The following is a 22,796-nucleotide window of genomic DNA, read 5'->3' on the forward strand; positions in this document are numbered from 1 at the left end:
AAGTGATTCAGCAATAAGTATATAATAAATAACCTGGAGGAAGTAAATGAACCAAAACTGGCAATACACACATGCCATTTTTGAATCTGCTTGAAAATGTCCATGATAAAACTTAAAATATTTAGAGCTTTTTCTGTCTTTATCAAAATAGTCTCTGCTCGAGAAGTCCTATGACTTCCTTTCCGTAGGGAGAAGCAGCAGAAAGATGAAGGATTAAATGCAGAGAATATGACTTCTTGTTATTATTTTTTAAATAAGGAGGAAGTTAATTGCCTCTCTCTTCCAACAGCACACACTCATTATGACCTGTTTGCCTACGTAAATGAATTTATTTTCATAATTTTATAATTAAATTTTACAATAGCAAAAAAAAAAAAAAAAAAAAAAAACGCATGATGCAAAAACCTGCCTCAGAAGAATTACAAATTACTCTCCTTCGCATCAAGGTATTCTGAGCACTTTCAACAGCTATAGCCTGGAATTTTAAATCAGCAAATTGCCAACATTTACTGTAGAACTACAGTTGCCAGTACAAAAAAATACATTTTTTTACCCAAGAAATGTTTCTTATATAAGAAAATTTTTTTAAAGGTAAGATTGAAATTAGCAACTTAAACAATATCAGAGATGAAACATAGCTGTGCTAGCTCCTTCTCAAAAATCAACTCTGGAAACTATCTTCTAAAAAGAACCGAGTGTGGATTGGGGAGAAATGACACTGAATGTTCAATTAAGAAGTAAAAGGAAAATGTTTTCATCACAAAAAGCTTAAGTATCTTCAAATACAATCCTCTTTCACTGTAATTTACAAAGCTTTTTAAATACCATTATCTCATAGGTAATTTACATCATACACCTGAATACAGTATGTTAGATTATAAAGCATTAGAAATTACCATTTTTCCTTTTTTTTTTTTTTTTTTGGAGACAGAGTCTCACTCTGTTGCCCAGGCTGGAGTGCACTGGTGCAATCTCAGCTCACTGCAACCTCTGCCTCCCCAGTCCAAGTGATTCTCCTGCCTCAGCCTCCAGAGTCACTGGGGTGGCATAGGTACCCGCCATCACACCTGGCTAATTTTTGTATTTTTAGTAGAGATGGGGTTTCACCATGTTGGCCAGGCTGGTCTTGAACTACTAACCTCAAGCAATCCGCCCCCCTCAGCCTCCAAAAAGTGCTGGGATTACAGGGGTGAGCCACTGTGCCTAGCCTAAAATTACCACCCTTCTTTTAAGACAATTTTTCTTCTAACTTTTCTAAATATATCAAGACTTCTCTAATCCCACTCTCACAGGTCATAACATAAACACTACATCCTAACTGGTTACAATGTATACGTGTACCTGTGTATCTGTTTATAAGTTCCATACTTTCTTTAAGGAAGACAGAATATAAGATCATGGAGGAAGCTTGGTAGTTTCTCCTAAGAGGATGCATCCACTGTGCCTAAATTTAGTAACAAATTTTGTAAACAACTTCATCCTGCCATTGAAACGTTATTACTACAGTAATGAATTGGCAGTAGCTGATTTGGGTGCACCTTAGGATTACATTTTTGACTTGAGAGTAACAGATATTGATGGAAATTTTTCTTGTATTTCTGGAATTGCAACTAAGGCCCAGAGAAAAACAAAATAGGTGATCATGCTTAGCTCAGAGCTACTGAGTCAATCACATTAGGATCATATACTTTCTCCCTAAAGTTCAGGGGACCAGTCCATGGCCAGGTGATGAACACACTATTCCTAAGTGAAGACTTTTCCCTCTCTGTTGGGGGGCAGTAGGGGGGTTCTTTCCACTCCCCAAAGCCAAGTAAAGTATGGCTCCAAAATCTGGGATGCCTGCAAGAAGGGGAGTGCAGCATCTGGTTCATCAGTAAGCTAAGGGGCCCTGCTGCAAGTCCACCCTGGGGCTGTCAATGAAAGAGAAACTCACTGGAAAGTTCTAGAAAGTGCTTTCTGAGAGATTAAAAACATAGAATAATGTCCTTTTTGGCCCCTCCTTCATAAGGACAAGACAAGCAAAGTACTTAAAATGTGTCCCCTGAGGCTGATTCCCACATAAGGTCTGGATTTTTGGGACGGTAGGAGACCCACATCTCTGTCTCCCAACACCGCCTACCTTTTTGCACTCCCACCTCCTTTCTGTCCTGCAAGGAGCTGGGCAATAGCTCCAATGAAGGTAGAGGAAGTGAAAAGTCTTAAATGAAGTTTGAGATTAAAGTTTTAAAATAAAAAGTACCTAACAATTAACAGAGTAAGATGGTTCTAAGAAACAAAAGTGACTGAAAAGGCATGAAATTAGACTTTGACATTGTTAAGGGAGCCCTTAACCAATGGGAAAAACCACAGTTGACATGGTGTTGGGACAACTACTAGAAGAAATAAAACAACTTTTTTTTCCTCAAAGTGTTGAGATCCATCTAAAATATTTTGTAATAACATTATACATTTCACGGTTACCACCATTTTATTTATCAAGAAAGAAAATAATTATCTAGGTAAGTCATATCTAGACTCAGAAATCCCTTTTTAGTGTTCCAGTCTGAATGGAAAAACAAATGAGAAGAGTAATTTCTAAATTATGCTGTATCTGGCACATACTACGAAGTGATAAGGCTATCCACACTTCTTGCTGAAACACATTTTGGTACAGCTACTCTACCACTAATAAAGTTTTCAACCATGACAACAAAGTGGATTTATTAGGAACCTGTATTATCATCAGTGTGATAATTTTAATGAAAATAAATAAATGTCAAAGTTTATTACTTTCTCTGTGATATATACATAGCATGATGAGAGAAACCATGTCTCTTGAATGCGTAAGCACATACCGGATCAAAAAGGCAAGGGAATTTTAGGACTTATAGCCAATAAGGTAATCTTGAAAATATATCTCAGACATACCATAGTAACAATAAAAAAATTATTATCGGTTAACTATTATAGTACTTACAAGAATTTGGGTCAGTGGTAGCAGAAATAAGTTGTCTCTATCTCTTTCTCTCTCTTTTTCTCTCACTGTCGTTACAATTATTTAAGCACTGATTTTTTTTTAAGTTTATAAAAGCCATTTCTAAAACCTGTTACAATATCCAGTTTAGATAAAACATGTTCAAAGCTTCTTTTTTAATTCTTTTAGACTTTTATAAAATCAATAGGCATTAAGTAAATCCAAAACAATTCTGAAAACCATTTACATCTATCCGTTGGTCAATTTACACTAGTGCATCTTTCAGCATGCTGTTCCTTCAACGAACTACATTACTGCAATGAAAATTGATCACACAAAATGAGGCCATTTTTGTCACACCCAACTAAAACAGAATCAGGACTGAAGGGGCAGCAGAGCCATGGGGAAAATCACTTGGGAGTCACAAACACCTACTCCAAGAACTGTCTCACAAGCCCAATCCAAAACCTCAAGGACCTGCTGTGATTTTGAGACAAGCTAGTAATTGCCACCCCTTACCAATGAGAGATCACCAGCTTCTGTAAGACACAACCAGCATCAACAAAGTTTCTTTCAAAACAACCTATGTAATTTTTCTCTTTTCCCAGTAAAACTCCAGCCTTTCCTTTTGTTCTCTGAACACACCAGAAACTATTCTGGTACGTGTGTGTACGTGTACAAATTGCAATTCTAATTATTGTATATTATTCCTAAATAAACACTTTTCTTAGAGATTAATCTCTGAATATATTTACTTAAGGCTGATACTGCCAATATGTCAGAATATTTGCAGTAGTTCTCTGGGTGGTAGAGGTTGGGACTCCTGGTAATTTGTATTGCCTACTTTAATCTTTTTTATTTTCCAATTTTTTTTACCATGAATATGTTACTTTTACTAGGAATAACACATTGCTACAAATTTTAAAAGCCAATATCACAGGTATAATATATATATATATATATAACTCGTGAACTAATTACACTATTTCCACATTTACTTATGTAGATATCCTGAAGAAATCACAATAATAATAATGATGATAACAATAATAAGCGTATTCTTTCAGGTTAAAGGTTATTATGTGAGTATTCTTAAAAATGGAAAATCAAAAGGAATTAATGTGATAGCAAAGACACTACATGAACTAAGAGGATGGACTTGTTACTCTTCTTGATGATCTCTTGCAGGTAACCCTTTCTAGCCCTAATTGCTTGAACTTTTCAGCAATCATATAAAATGGAGATGTTCTTTGAATTGAATTTCTGAAACTAACAAAATACACGCAAAAGGTAAAACAATACTTATTTAATTCCATTTTGCAATATGCTTTCACATTTCAAACATTATACTGTTTCTGTAAAAATTGCTTCAACTTCAATTAGGAAGTTAAAATATATCCATTTACATAACATTAATTTATGTTACTTTATAGTTTCCTGACACTCTGAGATAAATGTTCCTGGAACAGACAAGTTTTGAGTATCAGGTAATGAAAGAAGAGCAAGACATGGATCTAAAAATCAGAGCTAAATAACTGACAAGGAGTTCAGGGAAGTAACAAAGCTTATAGATCTCCAATGTTGAAATCAAACTAAAATACAGAGATGAATCTCTAAATTAAATCTTTTATTTGGGATGCACAGAATTGCAATTCAGGGCATATACACACAGACCAGGGTGGTTTTCATTCAGTATGTCCAAAAAACAAAGAGAAGGTTGGGAGTTTTATTAGAAAGAGAAACGCTATATATTGCTTTGAAAGAAAACTGATTGGCACTACAGAAGATTTTGGGAGCTGGCAAAAGTGGCGATTGGTGAGTGACGGTGGTAGGTAAAACTAGTCTTAGAGTCATGGCAGGTCATGACTGTTCTTTAGGGTTACAGTGGACCAATTCAGCAATTGGCCTTGTGGAAAATTCAATTCTTGGGACAGGTGCTATAAGTGCTTTTCCCCCCTGGCCTCTTGACTCTGATTTAGTTGAGTATGACAAGAATGACTCAATTCATATAATCAACTTTCACACCAAGTTGATTTCAAAGATTTAGAACCAGACAGTGGGTACTCCTGTCTGCATCCTATAATCCTAAAATTTGGCTCTGAGTAATCTGTCCTCTGAAAATGTAAAGTATATATGAATATATATTACAAAAAAGATTTGCATCCAAGGAAACTCACTGCAGGATTATATGTAGTAGGAAAAATGGAACCAGCCAAATGCCCATCAGTAAGTGTTTGGTTAAATAAATTACAGTTCTTTTGAACAATGGAAATTATATAACCTTTAAAATGAATGTGGTATATGCATACTTTGTGGCATAAAAGGATATCTGCAAAATACAAGGTAAAGGAAAATATATTTATTGCAATTCCTGTATGCATATGTGTATGCTTAAAGAAAAAAAAAACTCCCATCATATACATTGAGTCATTTGCAGGTTTGGGAGGGGGGACAATGTTTTTTTGTATTAGGATAAAAGGAAGCTTTCATTTTAAATGTCTATATCACTTAAAGTTTGCAATAAATATTTATTACTTTCAACAGTGAAAACAATGCAGATGAATGAGAAAGGAAGAAAAAGAAAGAAAAAAACAAAGGGGAGAACAAAGAATCATGAAATAGAGACTGGTTTTAATATAAAGTTAAGTCTGGGATTAAGAAGGAAAAATTAAGAGTCCCACGCTGGTGTAAAAGAAAATTCTTAAAAAGCAATTGCTACCAAGACCCAGAATAATGGGAGAATTCAACCACATACTACATGATTTATATCTGTTTTTTAGTGGCAATCCTATGTGCAGCCTCTACCATAAACATAATCAGAAGTTACTACATTCCATTTCAGTTTCTCTTCTGATGAGCCTCATTTTTACTATTTGCAAAGGAGTTTCTAAAAAATAAAAAACCAAATGTAGATGTAATAAATTTTGTTTGATAAATATGACAAATACTCAATATTCCTGAAGAAAGAAGCTAGTATAAGATCTTTTTTAAACACAAGCACTGTGGGTTATTTTACCATGCATATTTTAGAGGAAAATGAGAAACAGTAAAGAGCCGTTATTTTTTACATTACGAAGCACATTATGACTTTTTCAAATAAGATATTGATAGCTTTTGTTATCAAAAAGTATTTAAAAATTGTAAAAGCATGGTACATCAGGATTTTCAGCTATTTAAAATAAGACATTTATCTTTTTAATGTTCATAAATTTCCTTTAATTATTTTGATATTTTAAGCATATTTTACCCACCTCCCCACAACAGATTTCCTTTTAATCATATCCAGATACTTCAACAATCGCTACAGTTCACTTCTGTGGAACAAAAACTCTATAATAATATAAACAGGCTGACTCTAGGTTCTCTGTGGACAGGAACTTGGATTTGACAATAATGTTTTAATATGCCAGATTTAGTATCAAAGTAACAAGAATACTTAACATATTTAAAATGCTGACTTGATTATCCTGGCCCTTGGAAAAATACAAGGCTACCAAGGGATGAACGGAAGCCATAGTTAGGCAGAGATCCAGGTGCTATGCTAAGAAGCTGCTGAGCCAAACTTAAAGATCTGAGAGACATCAGCCATGGGAGTGGATGTGATAACTTTGGAGTATACATAGAACTTGTAGGAAATGCACTGAAGCACGGGGCAGTTGGGAAGAATGTCCATATACACCGTCCTACATGGCTAAACTGCTCACCTATTCATTCAACATGTATTCAGACCTACAAAGGCAAAGCGGGGGGCTTGCTTGGGCCACACGCTGAACAGAATTAATCTGGTTTCCTGCCAATATAATCTAGAACTCAGTGCAACCATAGGACCCTGCCTTACATTAGTAATATTGTCTTTAAAATCAAATTTTTCTAAATGCAAGTTTTAGTAGAACTTACAAGTCAAAACGAAGATTCTCTCTTTCTTCAAAAAAGTAGTCCAGAATAAACTTTCTTACAAAATCAGGATTTAAAGTATTATCAATTACTTCAGTTCTTCCAAACTGTGGAAAGAGAGAGAGAATTTAAAATTAAACCTTGTATGGCTACTTATTACAAGTACAGTACTTAACATCACACAGTTCTTTTAAAAAAATAAGCAATAAATATCCAAATAATAGAAATTTTTTAGCGACCAAATCACCTCTCTTATTTATTCAGGGAAATCATAAAATAAGCCCTGAGTTCATTCAAAAATCAGCTTCTCCCCAAAATTCATATGACAAACCATAATGCTTCTCCTTCACCTCTCCCTACTTGAAAGTTAAATCCTCTTTTAATGAAAAGAAGTTATTTCTACCTAAAATTTAAATGTATTATAAATTATTTTCCTAACCTTGTATATAAGAAGGCCAGACAATACATATTCTTGTAATTGAAGAGATCATAGTATTCCTAACCTTCTTCCTCTTTTTATACATAACAGTCCCATATACAAGGCCGTTTATTAGCCACGTTTTGGGGAGAATGCTCTGAAAATCTCCTACACACAATGTCACAACAATCAGTTGTTTCTGATTAATCATGTTTTAATTCTTACCATATCTAGATAGCTAAAATGGGACCTATACTTCTTGCATCTTTTAAAGCAATATGCTGCACTTTAGCTTAGAAAAACTGAGTTTCTCCATCTTAGGGCAAGTAGAAAACAGGAAAAAATATTCCACTTTCTAGTCCTTCCTCCTTTCAATGTGAAAGAAGGCCATTTGGCACTTCTCCCAAAGATAGAGCACAAATATAAAATTCACATCTCTTTTCTATCCTTGGCTTACATTCTTCCCTTACAACTCCCATGGAATTCTAATGAGAGAATTTTAACTTTAGTTCTGAGCGACGTTAGGCAATGAAGCATGCTGTCTTATCACGAACCAACTTTTATTAAAGTTCAATGAAGTATTATCTTTTTAATAGGAAAAGAGAAGAATTACGATAATCCATTAAAATGTGAAGCTTTCTTAAATTGTAATAATAAAACTATAGTACACAATATTGATAACATAGCATTTACTAAGGCTACTTCCAACGGATCACTCCCAAAAAGAACAAATTTTCAGAGGCCTACGCCATCGGACAATGTTTTATATCACAGACAAATATCATACAGACAAATTATAAACCAGGTCACTAATTCAACATTTCAATAATATTGAGAATTTACTTTAAACAATAATATTAATTACAGTCACCAGTTATTATTTACTTTGTTCCAAGCACTTTTCACACATTACTTTCAATATTTACTATAATTCTGCATGGTAGAACCAGCCCCATTTTAGAGATAAGAAAATTAAAGCAGAGTTTCAACCTAAGCCACTTTGGCTACAAAATCTGCATTCTTTCTAGGACTCTCCTCTATTCAAGCGTAAAACGTAGGCCCTGGAGAAGATCCAACAATGAGCCTATCCATTTTAATTTTCTAATCTGAAGGGAGTGGGAAGAAGAGAATATACCCAAATAACCAGGGGCTGGCAGTGCTCACGTACTTCAAGAGAACTGCGCAGAGGTCAGTAAGTTCAAGTATAAACCAGAGGGACCCTCCACCCTCCCACTGTTCCTACTGCTGGGAGGAAAGACGGTTTCCAGACCAGAGCAGAGAGCACTAAAGCGGCAAATGCACAACACTCTCAAACAGAAACTCAGCCAGTACCCACATTCCCAAGTATTTGGATTTTTAACCCAAACTCACACTCAGAGAGAATTTTTAAAAATGAAGTGAAACTTCCCACAGTAAGCCCCATTGAGGTGCAGTCAGCAACTCCCCAGAGCCTATTAGCCCTTAAAACACACACAAGCCTATTCCTCATAGAATGCTGGCCCCTCAGCAATAGCAGTGACTGAGTATACTCTGCTATCTCTAGTGAAGATTAATTCATAGCCATTAAAATCCTGGCTTTAGCAAATCATCTGTATATTATGACTATATCCATTACAATATGTCTTCTAACACACAGCCCTGAAATTGTTTTTGATGATATCACCAGTGACTTTCATGTTGCTAAATTCAGTGGTCACTTCTGGCCCTCATCTTGCCAGATCTCTCAGCAGCATGTGACACAGCTGTCCACTCATTCTTTTTAGAAGCCGTCTTTCCTGACTTTTGACACCACATTCCTCTGTTTCTCCTCTTCTCAGATTCTCAAGCATTCAACATCTCATCGCAGAGCTCAGTTTAAGGCACTCTTGTTCTCTATACAATCACTTTTTATTAGGTTATTTCATCTGTTCCTGCTATAGTTTGAATGTATCCCTTCCAAAATTGAGGTGTTACCAATGTGACAGCATTTAAGAAGTGATTAGGCCATGAGGGCACCTTTCTCATGAATGGCAGGAAGGCCCTTATGAAAGAGGCTTCATACAGCATTTGGCCATCATTTGCCCTTCCACCTTCCACCATGTGAGGATACAGCAAGAATGCCCTCACCAGATGCCAGTGCCTTGATCTCGGGCTTCCCAGACTTCAGAACTGTGAGAAAATAAATTTCTCTTCTTTTGAAATTACATGGTCTCAGGTATTCTGTTATAGCAACACAAAACAGACCAGGATGATTTATTTGGTTTTAAATCCCATCTACATGATAACTTCCAAAGGCATGTCATCAGCTCTGAGACTCACTTCTAGGTATTCATGCATACAACTGCTTTCTTAACTTATACAAGTGGTTGTCTTATAGATCCCTCAAAAGTATCATCCAAACATAAAATAATTATTTCATATCACAAACATCACCCTAATACTGGTGCTTACCAAGTTTACTTCTTGTCAATAAATGTTACCACTATCCACTTGATTTATCAGACCATAAATGAAAGTCATCAATCTCAAGTCTTTCTTTTTAATCTGCCAACTCCTATTCATCACTACCTCATAAGTTATCAGTTATAACTCCAAAACATGCCTCACAGCTGTTTACTTCTCTCCACAGCTCCCATCATCAGCCTAACTCAAGCTTTTCTTCTCTCTCATGGTCTACCCAAAGGGCCTCCTAACTTACATTTCTGCTTCTTCTTTTGTTCTCCTTCCAATTCATCTTCTATGTGACATCCAGAATAATCTTTTGAAAATGTAAACATGCCTATGTCATTCCACCAGCCAAAAAATTTTAATGGCTTCCCATAGTACTTAAAATAAAATCTCTTTTCTTTGGTCTACAGGTCCTGGCTCCTATTTTCCTCTCTAACCTCATTTTAGGCAGTATCCCTTCTTTCTCTTTGCTCCAGCCTCCTGGCCTTCTTGTAGGCCCTTTTACACACCAAACCCTTTCCCACCTGATGGCCTTTGCACCTGCTATTTCCTCTTACTAGAATGTTCTTAACCCCATTCTTGAATGGCTGACTTTTTCCTCATCATTTAAGCCTCTGCTTAAATGTCAGCATGCCAGCTCTAAACATCAATCTGCAATAGGTGCTCCATCAATCTGCAATAGGTCTCTCTCACAGGACCTGTCTTCCCCCTTAATAAAACGTATATTTTGCTACTATACATTTAAATGTTTGTGTAGGCTGGGTGCGGTGGCTCACACCTGTAATCCCAGCACTTTGGGAGGCCAAAGTGGGCAGATCACCCGAGGTTAGGAGTTCAAGACCAGCCTGACCAACATGGAGAAACCCCGTCTCTACTAAAAATACAAAAAATTAGCCAGGCGTGGTGGCAGGCGCCTGTAGCCCCAGCTACTCAGGAGGCTGAGGCAGGAGAATGGCGTGAACCTGGGAAGCGGAGCTTGCAGTGAGCCAAGATCGCGCCACTGCACTCCCAGCCTGGGCAACAGAGTGAGCTGTATCTCAAAAAAAAAAAACAAAACAAACAAAAAAAAAAAACAAAATTAGCCAGGCGTGGTGGCACATGACTGTAATCCCAGCTACTCGGGAGGCTGGGGCAGGAGAATCACTTGAACCCAGGAGATGGAGGTTGCTGTGAGCCAAGATCGCACCATTGCACTTCAGCCTGGGCAACAAGAGTGAAACTCTGTCCCGAAAAAAAAATAAAAATAAAAAATAAAATGTTTATGTTTCCCCCACTAGACAGGAAGCTTCATGAAGGAACAGGACACAGATATGTGTTTGATTTACACCTGAATAAAATTGAACAAATGGTTAAATAAGGGAGATCTGAGATATAAATATCAAGGTTCAGAAAATATAACAAGGGTAATATATAGTATAATACCAATTTTGGTATATGTATAGCATAATACCAATTTGATTAAAACATAAGCATATATACGCATATATATATGAAAAAAATAGAATACAGTGTACCAGAATGTAATGATTATCATCTAATTTTTTTAAAGTGTGTTATGCATTTCTAGGTTTTCCCAATTTCTTGCAATGAGTAGAATTTACTTTTAAAATCAGAAACAAAAAACTTTCAGGCAGTTTTCCTGTTTTTAGTTCACTCTATTATAAAAAGTGAAAACTGGAAATAATAAGAAATCTACAGATATGTTATGACTAGTTCAGCTTATGGGAAATACATTGGTTATTTCCTGGAGGCTGGAATGTATTAGCTATCAACCAAGTGATTAATCTTTTTGACTTGAAATAAAATTTACATCTTAGCTAATGTCTTATGCTGCTAAATAAATAATTGCTAATTCTTTGGAAAATGTGCAGTGTTATATCATTCTATACCTATCAAAGGGGTGTAAAATTTTGAGGAAAGACAATTATTAATAATATTTGTTGATGTTATAAACCCAGAAACAGCTACATTTTAAAGAATTTTAACTTGTGTCCTAAAAAGTCTTGTTCTGAATATCAATAATACTAGATTATCAAAAGCACCTATGAACCTAATTACAATAACTTCTGGCACAATGTACATGTACAAATATGTGGAAGCCAAGCACTTTTACATGACACAGTATCAAGTTTTCATAAACTTATAATTAGGAAACTATTATTCACCAAGTATGAAAATTTTCAGTTATTTGAAAAAAAAAAAGTGTGTAAACTTAAATTTGTTAAAACCAGAAAACACTGTTCCCTTTAAAATTCCAAGCAAAAAATGAAACACAATTCACAATCAAGTCTTTCAAGGTTTTCCTTTGTTTTGTGGTTGAGCTAATTGGATAAATAGCTACTTTTCCAATTTAGGAACAAATCTTGCAGAAAATGATAGAATAGAAATACTCCTCATTTCTAAATCAACTAATTATTAAACTACTTCAGAGAAGCAGTACTGGAAAGAACACTCAGTAACTTCATCTATTTATGGCACCAAGCAGATTAACTATGTTTTGATAAAAATGTTCAGAATGTTTTAATATATTATGAAGGCCCAGCACAACCACCCAGTCTCCATTCATTTGTCAGGTGAAAGTGATGAAGAAAAAACGTCATCTGAACAACTGCACATCTTTAATTCAATTATTATGTTACAATTAAATCTTAGTAGCCATGATATACAGCCACAGTTTCCAGAGATTAGACAAGAGTAAATTAGATGAGTACAGCAGGCAGAATATTCTGACATAATATTAAGATAAATTTAATCTAAAACCGCAATTTAGGACCATAAATATCCAACTTGCATGAAGGATACCAAACATACAAACACACACAGCTGCACACACAAAGAAGGTTTACATTCTCATACTCTTCCTCTTGGAAATAAAACACCGGCCTCACCAGAGACTCCACAGCCCTCTTCTTCTAAGAGGAAGACATATAGTTCTGTTATATAACTCATTATCCAAGGCATTTTTTTCACAATCCAATAATACAAAACTCACTTTATTAAAACAAGTAGAATATCTGAAAGCTTTATCTAGATCTTACAATACTATAGATCAATGAGATGTAGCTATAGATATAAAAATACATGTACACACTACACACACACACACACATACACACACAGAGAGAGAGAGAGAGAGAGAAAGAAAGAAGTAAAATGACTTCCTTCTAATGTTCTTGGTTAAGACAAAATATTTCACATAAGGGACTGTCATTCAATTTTTAGGATCTTCTGTTTTTAGGAACTCACCTAAATCATTAACCACCAACAAATGAATACCTACATCATGTCTCTGTAATTTTCACACATAAAATATAGAAAGAACTAAAGTCTACCAGCATTTAAAATTATATTATAGTGTTTTAAAACTTCAGTTAAAACATTTATTAAAGTTTTATCATATACTTTAGAAAAGGTCAAACTAGGCAGAGATTTTAGCAGTGTATATGCATGTTTGGTCTATTTGGTCTACATTTCTTTCCATTTTTAATATGTCTAAACCTTTAAAAAGTGAGAGAGAAAAATTTAAAAAAATATGTCAACAAACCTTTAGACTGGGATCCCAAAGGGCTACAATTGAGAAGGATAAATCGGAAGAACAACCCTCAAGAGCAATGAAAGCCAGATTAGAGTCATTCAAATGTTTAAGGAATTAAGGTGAACTTTTACTAGCCTTTCTGTATCTACATAAGTAAAAGTAAACCCACTCTAGAAAAATACAAAATCATTCAAACCTTCACATTATCTCTAATTTTTCATATACCATATGCAGCAATTATCATCAGAAATGAGAACTTCTGTTCCAGCTCTATGTAATAGATCACAGCAGCATATAGCAGACCAAGATCTCAAATAAACAACATCATACCTCACAGAACTAGAAAAAAAAAAGAAAAAACTAAGCTCAAAGTCTGTGGCAGGAAGAAAATAATAAAGATCAGGGAAGAATAAATAAAATAGAGACTAGAAAGACAATAGAAAATAAAACTAAGAATTGATTTTTTTCAAAAGGTAAACAAAATTGACAAACCTTTAGTCAGAGAGAAAAAAAAAGGAAGACAAATATACAAATTCAGAAATGAAAGAGAAGACATTACAACTGATACCACAGAAATACAAAAGACCATAAGAGACTACTATAAACAAGGTACCTAGAAATTGGATAACCTAGGTAAAATGGATAAATTCACAGAAACATACAACCCACAAAGACTGAATAAAAAAAAAGATAGAAAACCTGAATAAGCAAATAATGAATAAAATGGTTAAATCAACAATAATAAAAAAGAAATATCCCATCAAAGGAAAAACAAGGCCAGATGACTCACACAGAATTCTACCAAATATTAAAAGAAAAAATACGGGTTGATTATCCTTTATCTGAAATGCTTGGGACAAGAAGTGTTACAGATTTCAGAATTTTTCAAATTTTGGAATACTATATACACATATTAGGATATCTTGGGAATGGGACCCATGTCTAAACATGAAACTCCTTTGTTTTATGCTTTAGTGTGTGTCTTATTTATGCTTCAGTGTATGTCTTATACACATATGCCGAAGGCAATCATATACAATAACTTTAATAATTTTGTTCATGAAACAGGATTTTGACTGCATTTTACTGTGACCCATCAGATGAGGACACATGTAAAATTTTCCACTTGTGGCATTATGACAACACTCAAAAAGTTTCAAATTTTGGAGCATTTTGGATTTTGAGCTTTCAGATTAGGGACAATCAATCTGTAATACCAATCCTTCTAAAACTCTTCCAAAAACTGAAGAAAAGGGAATGCTTCCAAACTCATTTTACAAGTCCAGTACTATCCTGTGTGATGGTTAATACTGAGTGTCAACTTGGTTGGATTAAAGGATGCAAAGTACTGTTCCTGAGGGTGTCTGTGAGGGTGTTGCCAAAGGAGATTAATATTTGAGTCAGTGAACTGGGAGAAGCAGGCCCACTCTCAATCTGGGTGGGCACCATCTAATTAGCTGCCAGCACACTAGAATAAAGCAAGCAAGAGAAGATGGAAAAGCAGACTTGTTAAGTCTTCCGGCCTTCATCTTTTTTCCATGTGGATGATTCCTGCTCTCAAACATCAGACTCCAAGTTCTTCAGCTTTTGGACTCTTGGACTTATACCAGTGGTTTGTGATTGTGTGAGTCAATACTTCTTAATAAACTCCCATTTATACATACATCTATCCTATCAGTTCTGTCCCTCTAGAGAACCCTGACTAATACACCCTTATACCATAGCCAGACAAAAACATTATAAGAAAAGAAAACTAAAGGCAGCTATCTTTGATCACAGGTGCAAAAATCTTGAACAAAATACTATCAGCCTGAATTCAACAGCACATTAAAAGAATCATTTGTCATAAGTGGGATTTCTCCCTGGGATGCAAGGATGGTTCAACATACACAACTCCATAAAGATGATACAGTACATTAACAGAACGAATTATGAAAACTATATGATCAACTCAATGGAGCCAAAAAGGCCTTTAACAACATTCAAGAATGTTTCCGGATAAAAATTCAAAACAAGTTAAGTTTTAAAGGAATATACCAGTATACAGTAAAAGACATATATGAAAAGCCCACAGCTAACATCATACTGAAAGCTTTTCCTCCAATTCAGGAACAAGATAAGGATGCCCGCTGTCACGCTTCTACTTAACATAGGACTGCAGGTTCTAGCCAGAGCAATTAGACAAGAAAAAGAAATAAAAGGCATGCAAATTGGAAAGAAAGAAGTGAAACTGTTTCTATTTGCTAATGACATGATCTTAGAGAAAGTTCTAAACTCCACCAATAAATTATTTCAACTGATAAAGTCAGTAAAGTTACAGGATACAAAATTAACACAGAAAAATCAGTAGTATTTCTTTACACTAACAACAAATTATCGGAAAAAGAAATTAAGAAAATCCCATCCACAATAACATGAAAAAACACAAAATACTGAGGAGTAAATTTAACCAAAAAGGTGAAAAACCTATATAATAAAAAAACAAAACACTGATGAAAGAAATAATTATGACACAAATAAATGGAAAACTAGTCTATGTTCATGGACTGAAAATTTAATATAGCTAAAATGGCCATATTACATAAATGATACAATCTCTATCAAAATTCCAAGTCATTTTTCACAGAAATAGAAAATACATTCCTAAGTTTTATACAGAACCACAAAAGATCCCATATAGCCAAAGTATCCTTGACAAAAAAAGAACAAAGCTGAAGGCATCACACCACCTGACTTCAAAATCAATCACAATGCTATAGTTACCAACACAGCATGTTATTGTCATAACAACATATAATGACCAGTGGAACAGGACAGAGAGTCCAGAAATAAATCCATGCACAACACAGAATGTGGAAAGGAGAGATGTTGATCAAAGTGTACAAAATTTCTGTTAGACAGGAGGAATAAGTTTTAATGATCTACTGTAGAAAAAAGTGACTATAATAATAATGCACTGTATATTTCAAAATTGCTAAGAGAAAATTTAAATGTTTTCACCACAAAAAGAATAATAAGTAGGTGAGGTACTGGATTTCTTAAACAACCTGATTTAATTATTCCCATAATGTAAACATATAAAATACCACATTGTATCACATAAATATATAATATGCAACTATTGTCAATTAAAAGTTAAAACAAAAACTTTAAAATTCAATGAAACAACTGAAAGAAAGAGACAGAAAGGGACCAAAGAACAAACAAAACAATTGAAAAGCCTTCACCTAAACTAATTTTAAAAAGAGAGAAATCACAAATAAAATAATAAATGAAAGAGAAAACATTGTAAGTGATGGTACAGGAATAAAAATGATCATAAGGGACTATTATGAACAACTTTAGCCAACAAATTGAATAACCCAGAAGAAATGGATAAATTCATAGAAACATATAACATACTAAGGCTGAACCATGAAAAGATAGGAAACTTGAACAGACCAATAGTGAATAAGAGATTCAAGCAGTAATCAACAACCTCAAAAGTGGTAATCAAAAAGAAAAACCTGGGACTTGATGGCTTCTCTGATGAATGCTACCAAACATTTAAACAAGAATCAATATCAATCTTCCTTAAATTCTTCCCAAAATATTAAGAAAAAGAAACACCTTTCAGACTCATTTTATGAAGCCAGCATTATCATCATACCAAAGCCAAACAAGGGCACAACTGGAAAATGAAATTATAGGCCAATATCCTTGGTGAATATGGATGTAAAAATCCTAACAAAATACAAGTAGACCAAATTCAACAGCACATTAAAAGGATCATCCTTGTCTATAATCCTCACTAGCTAGACACCTGGTGTCACCAACTAATGGCATGGGTTGCCTAGAGGGCAGAATCTTAGATTTTTCTTAGTTTTCCTATAATATTCTGAATCGATAAAATAAATTTGACAGTAGTGCTTACAAATTTTCCACAATGCCTATGTAAAATTGAATTGTTTATAATGCCCATAAAATAAAAATACAAATAGGCTGGACATTGTTCTGTACTTCATGTTGTACTGCAAGAAACTGATCACCACATTTAAAACTTGGGAGAATACAGCTACTATATCAATGATTAACCATAGAATAAAATTTTAGGCTGTGGTTTTTCAGTATACATGTACTATCACAAAATCTTATGTTGTGATTTATCTTTATTTAAAACTTTAGATGCTTCACATTTAAGGAAAATTGTGACTGCATAAGTTCTAACTGGACTATACTATGAGTATCAGGGATTTTTTTTTCAATATACAGCCTAGATATATTTTGATAAAAAATAAATACTCTTTACTTAGAAATAAATTATGATAATAGAGATGTTTACCTTAATCTTGTTGTCTTTTTCCTTAATTTTCAAAATAAAGGGCTAGCAACCTATATTGACAACCTTCAAACTTTTCCTTCAAATGTTACTGATTCATATAGCAAAACCCTATCACACACTGATCTAACATACATAAATGTCAACAAAATATATCGGTATTATTCATGCCAATGTAGCCTTTACACAAGAGACACACCTAATTAAAATCATAGCTACAACTCTAATAATTCATATTTTATTTTGTAATATAATTGGCAGTACATGAATATATTGACTATAAATAAAACACAGATCTGTCATTGTTTATTGATTGGCTATCAAAGAAACTGTAAGAATGGGACTTTCACTTTCAGAAAGATGGAGTCGTTTCTCTATTTTTCTTGCAAAGTACAACTAAAAACACTGAACTACATTATAGTTATTTCTTTACTTTATCAATGTCGATATTCTGGTTGTGATAATGTACTAGAGTTTTTAAGATATTACCACTTGGGGAAAGTGAGCAAACAGGACACAGGATTTCTCTGTATTATTTCTTATGTAAGGACAAATACAAACCAAAAATTAAAAATAAGAGGGTTAGGCCAGAGGTGGTGGCTCACGCCTGTAATCCCAGCACTTTAGGAGGCCAGGGTGGGTGGATCACGCGGTCAGGAGTTCAAGACCAGCCTGGCCAACATGGCGAAACCCCATCTCTACTAAAAATACAAAAAAAAAATAGCCAGGCATGGTGGCAGGCACCTGTAATCTCAGCTACTCGGGAGTCTGAGGCAGGAGAATCACTTGAACCGGGGAGGTGGAGGTTGCAGTGAGCTGACATCGTGCCATTGCACTCCAGCCTGGGAGGCAAGAGGAAGATTCTGTCTAAAAAAAATAAATAAGAGGCTTAATTCTCCCTGTTGATAATAAGAGAAAATATTTCCTTCCCTCCTTTTATTCAGAGCATTTACTTTGGAAAACATGTAATTACAAGTACTTTCTCTCTCTAAAATGTATATAAATCCTTTTGAAAACTCTGGTCAGCTTTATAACCCAGGAATGTCTTTCTCAAGAACACAGGAGCCATCTTTATATAACATAAACATCAAAATAACTTGCACCTCTGTCTCCCAGTTTCTGTGGGAAAGTAGGAGTCTAATAAGAGTCATTGTTCCAAGTTGCAAAACTACCTTTTATCCTAAAGACAGGAAGTTTGTTTTTCCTCCATAGAAAGCCAATTATGTAACATAGATGGTTATGATGCAGTTCAGTCGAGCCCCAAAATTGGGGCTTAGCCTGGGAGGGTTTCTTAGCTTCACCCAGAAAAGAATGCAAGGGCAAGCTGGCGGTGTTAAACAACAACTTTTATTGAAGTGTCAGTGTACAGCAACAGCAGAGTTACTGCTCTTTGCAAGCAGGGCTACACCATAGGCAATGTGCCAAAGTAGCAGCTCGAAGGTACTTCTGCAGTCATATTTATACTCACTTTTAACTACATGCAAATTAAGGAGCAGTGTATGCAGAAATTTATAGGAAAAGAGTGGTAACTTCTGGGTCATTTGGTTGTTGTCATGGAAAGGGGCAATTAATTCCAGGTATTATCACGGCAATGGTAAACTGACATGGCACATTGGTAGACATCTTATGGAAAGCTGCTTCCACACCAGCCCTGTTTTCGCTAGTCCTCAATTTGGTCTAGTGTCTAAGCCTCACCTGTGGAGTCCAGTACCAACTTCCACCTCAGTTACACTATGAGCAAATGAGATTTTTTTTTCCTGTGATACAAGGATGATTCAAAAAAAGCAAATCAATTAATGCAATATACAATAAAACAGATTAAAAGATAAAATACCATGACCATCTCAATAGACACAGAAAAAGCACTGGACAAAATTCTACAACCTTTCCTGATGAAAATACTTAGTAAATACGTTACCTGAACATGACAAAACCATATACGTAAAGCCTACGGCAACATAATACTCAGGGGTGAAAAACTGAAAGCTTTTCCTCTACAATCAGAAAAAAGGCAAAGATGACAATTCTCACCACTTCTAATCAACATAGTATGAAAATCCTAGCCAGAGCAATTAGACATGAAAAAGAAATAAAAGGTATCCAAATCAAAACAGAGGAAGTAAATTATCTTCATTTGCAAATGACCTTATAGGTAAAATAAAAAATCCCAAAGACTCCATAAAAACTATTAGAAATAATAAGCAAATTCATAAGTTACAGATACGAAATCTATATACAAAAATCAGTTGTGCTTTTATACACCAACAATGAACCATCCAAAAAGAAACTTAAGAAATAACTTCTTTCTAACAGAATCAGAAAGAATAAAATACTTGGTAATAAACTTCACTAAGAAGGTAAAAGACCTGTGTACACTGAACACAAAACATTAATGAAATAAATAAGAAAGACAAAAAAAAATGGAAAAACCTCTCATGTTAACGGATTGGAAGATCAAAATAATCACACTACCCAAAGTGATCTTGATCTTTGATTGAATGCAATAATTATCAAAATCCTAATGACATTTTTTATAAAAATAGACAAAACAATCTTAAAATTCATACAGAACCACAAAAGATCCTGAATAGCTAAAGCAAACTTGAAAAAGAACAAAGCTCGAGGTATCACACTTCCTGATTTCAAAATATACTAAAAAGCTATAGTCATTAAAATACCATAGTACTGATAACAACAGCCACATGGATCATTGGAATAGAAGAGAAAGATCATAAATAAATTCACACATAGGTGTTTAACTGATCTTCAACAAGGGTGTCAATGGGGAAAAGATAATTTCTTCAACAGATGGTGTAGAAAAAATTAGATATTCATACACAAATGAATGAAACTGGCCACTTATCCTAAACCATACACAAAAGACTACTCAAAATGAAGTAAAGACATAAATGTAAGATGTGGAACTGTAAAACTCCTAGAAGAAAACATAGGGTAAAAGTTTCATGACATTGGTCTTGGGCCATGAATTCTTGATTATAACACCAAAAGCACAAGCAGCAAAAGCAAAATTAGGTGGGATTAGCTCAAATTAAAAAGCTTTTCCATGGCAAAGGAAAGCAGAGTCAAAAGGCAACCTACAGAAGGAGAAAATATTTGTGTACCATCTGATGAGGGATTAACAACCAATATATACAAAGAAATCAGAAACTCAGCAGCAAAACAACCAAATAACTCAATTTAAAAATAGGCAAAAAAAAAAAACCTTGAATAAACATTTCTCCAAAGAAGATACACAAATGGTCAACAGGTATATGAAAAGATGCTCAACATCACTAATCATTGGAGAACTGTAAATTCATAGTTCCCTGAGATATTGTCTCATGCCTCTTAGAATGGCTATTATCAAAAAAAAAAAAAAAAGGAAGAATTGTTTTTGAGGATGTGGAGAAATTAGCGCATTTGTGCCCTATTGGTGGAATTGTAAAATGATGCAGCCACTATGGAGAACAGTATGAAATTTCCAAAAATTAAAAATATTTATCATGTGGTCCAGCAATCTCACTTTTGATTATATATCCAAAAAAAAAAAATTAAATAACGATCTTGAAGAGATATCTACACTCCTATGTTCATTACAGCATTATTCACAACAGTCTACATACCATGGGACATGATTCAGCCTTTAAAAGGAAGGAAATCCTGCCATTCGTAACGACATGGATGAATGTGGAAGATATTATGCTAAGTGAAATAAATCAGACACAGAAGGATAGATACTACATAATACCACTTATATGATGAATTTAAAATAGTCAAATTCACAGAAGCAAAAAGTAGAAGAATGTCTGTCCGGGGCTGAAGGGAGGGAAAACTGGGAAGAATTAGTCAAAGGGTATTAAGTTTCAGTTACAAAAAATGACTAAGTCCCAGAGATCTACTGTACGGCATGGTGCCTATGGCTAACTATACTGTATTCCATACTTAAAAATTTGCTAAAAGTGTAGATATTATGTGAAGTGTTCTTATCACAAAAAATAATGTGGAAATATACAACGGAATATTATTCAGCTTTACAAAATAAGGTAATCCTGCTATATGCAGCAACATGAATAAACCTAGAGGACATTATACTAACTGAAATAAACAAGTCACAGAAGGACAAATACTGTATAATTCCACTTACATGAGGTATCTAAAATAGTCAAACTTATAGAAACAGCACAGAATGGTGGGTGCCATTGGCTGGGGGGGGAGAGAAAAACAGAGAATTGTTTTCAATGGGTATAAAGTTTTAGTTATGCAAGACGAGTAAGTTCTATGCCAATAGTTAATAATACTGTACTGTACACTTAAAATTTTTTAAACGGCATATATTAAGTGTTCTTATCACAATAAAAAATAAAGAAAATCAAAGCAAAGCAAATCAGAATGAATATTAAAAACAACTTATTAAACTTTCAAACACAAAAACAATTTGAAACATTAACAGAAAACATGACCTACTCAGAATATCAATCTTGAATGACTAATACCAAGATACAGTCTAGTGAAAGTACTTAGTATTATTTAAAAAAGAAAACTAATCCACTAGCCATTCATGCAGAATGAGTAAATGGCTTAAAATAAAATTATATTTTCATCAAACTTTTTGTCAGAAATGCTTTATGACAGAATAAAAATGGAATAATATATTAAATATACACAAGGAAAGAAAATGTGATCAAAAGATTTTATGTTCTTCAAGTATAAAGGACACAAATTGCTATCAATATGCAAGAACTAGGGAAATACTGTTCCTATGAACTTTTCTAAGGAATCTACTAAAGATTGATTTTTATAAAACAAAAATTACTAGAGAAATATTGACATATAGAGTAGTGGTGAGCATTACTTACAGAACTAAGACTAAATTATGGCTGAAAGAGAAAATAAAGTATGAATGGCAATATAACCTGCTAATGTTGGTATAGTATAACATTATTCCAACCAATACATGAAAATCTCCAATGATCTAGGCACTAAGCATCAAAGGGTACTAATATCACAAAGAGTGAAAATGACATCATTCATTTCCAATGAAAGTTCATACAACCACCAATAGATTTGTTAAAGAAACTAAATCTCTATCTATTCAACATTCAGATTCAATTTGCCAAATTGTGGAAATGCAAAGAACAGAAAAAACAGAATGAAATGCACCATAAGCACACGGTCAACAAGCTCCTGACTGTGTAACTGTAGGTCAAATTAGCTTGTTAGCATTATACATATTATTATATATATTATAATC

At 34.2% G+C, this 22,796-nt stretch overlaps 1 protein-coding gene across 1 annotated transcript in view; it reads right to left on the reverse strand.

The window, feature by feature from the left end:
* CPNE8 (copine 8) overlaps positions 1-22,796 on the reverse strand; it is a 263,643-nt gene that overhangs the window by 193,175 nt on the left and 47,672 nt on the right. Inside the window, exon 4 of the mRNA XM_003252308.2 lies at positions 6,851-6,954. Within this exon, the coding sequence (XP_003252356.1) occupies positions 6,851-6,954 (104 nt within the window). The remainder of the gene's footprint in view (positions 1-6,850; positions 6,955-22,796) is intronic.

This window comes from Nomascus leucogenys, chromosome 11, assembly GCF_006542625.1.
Source record: "Nomascus leucogenys isolate Asia chromosome 11, Asia_NLE_v1, whole genome shotgun sequence".
NCBI classification, from domain to species: Eukaryota; Metazoa; Chordata; class Mammalia; order Primates; family Hylobatidae; genus Nomascus; species Nomascus leucogenys.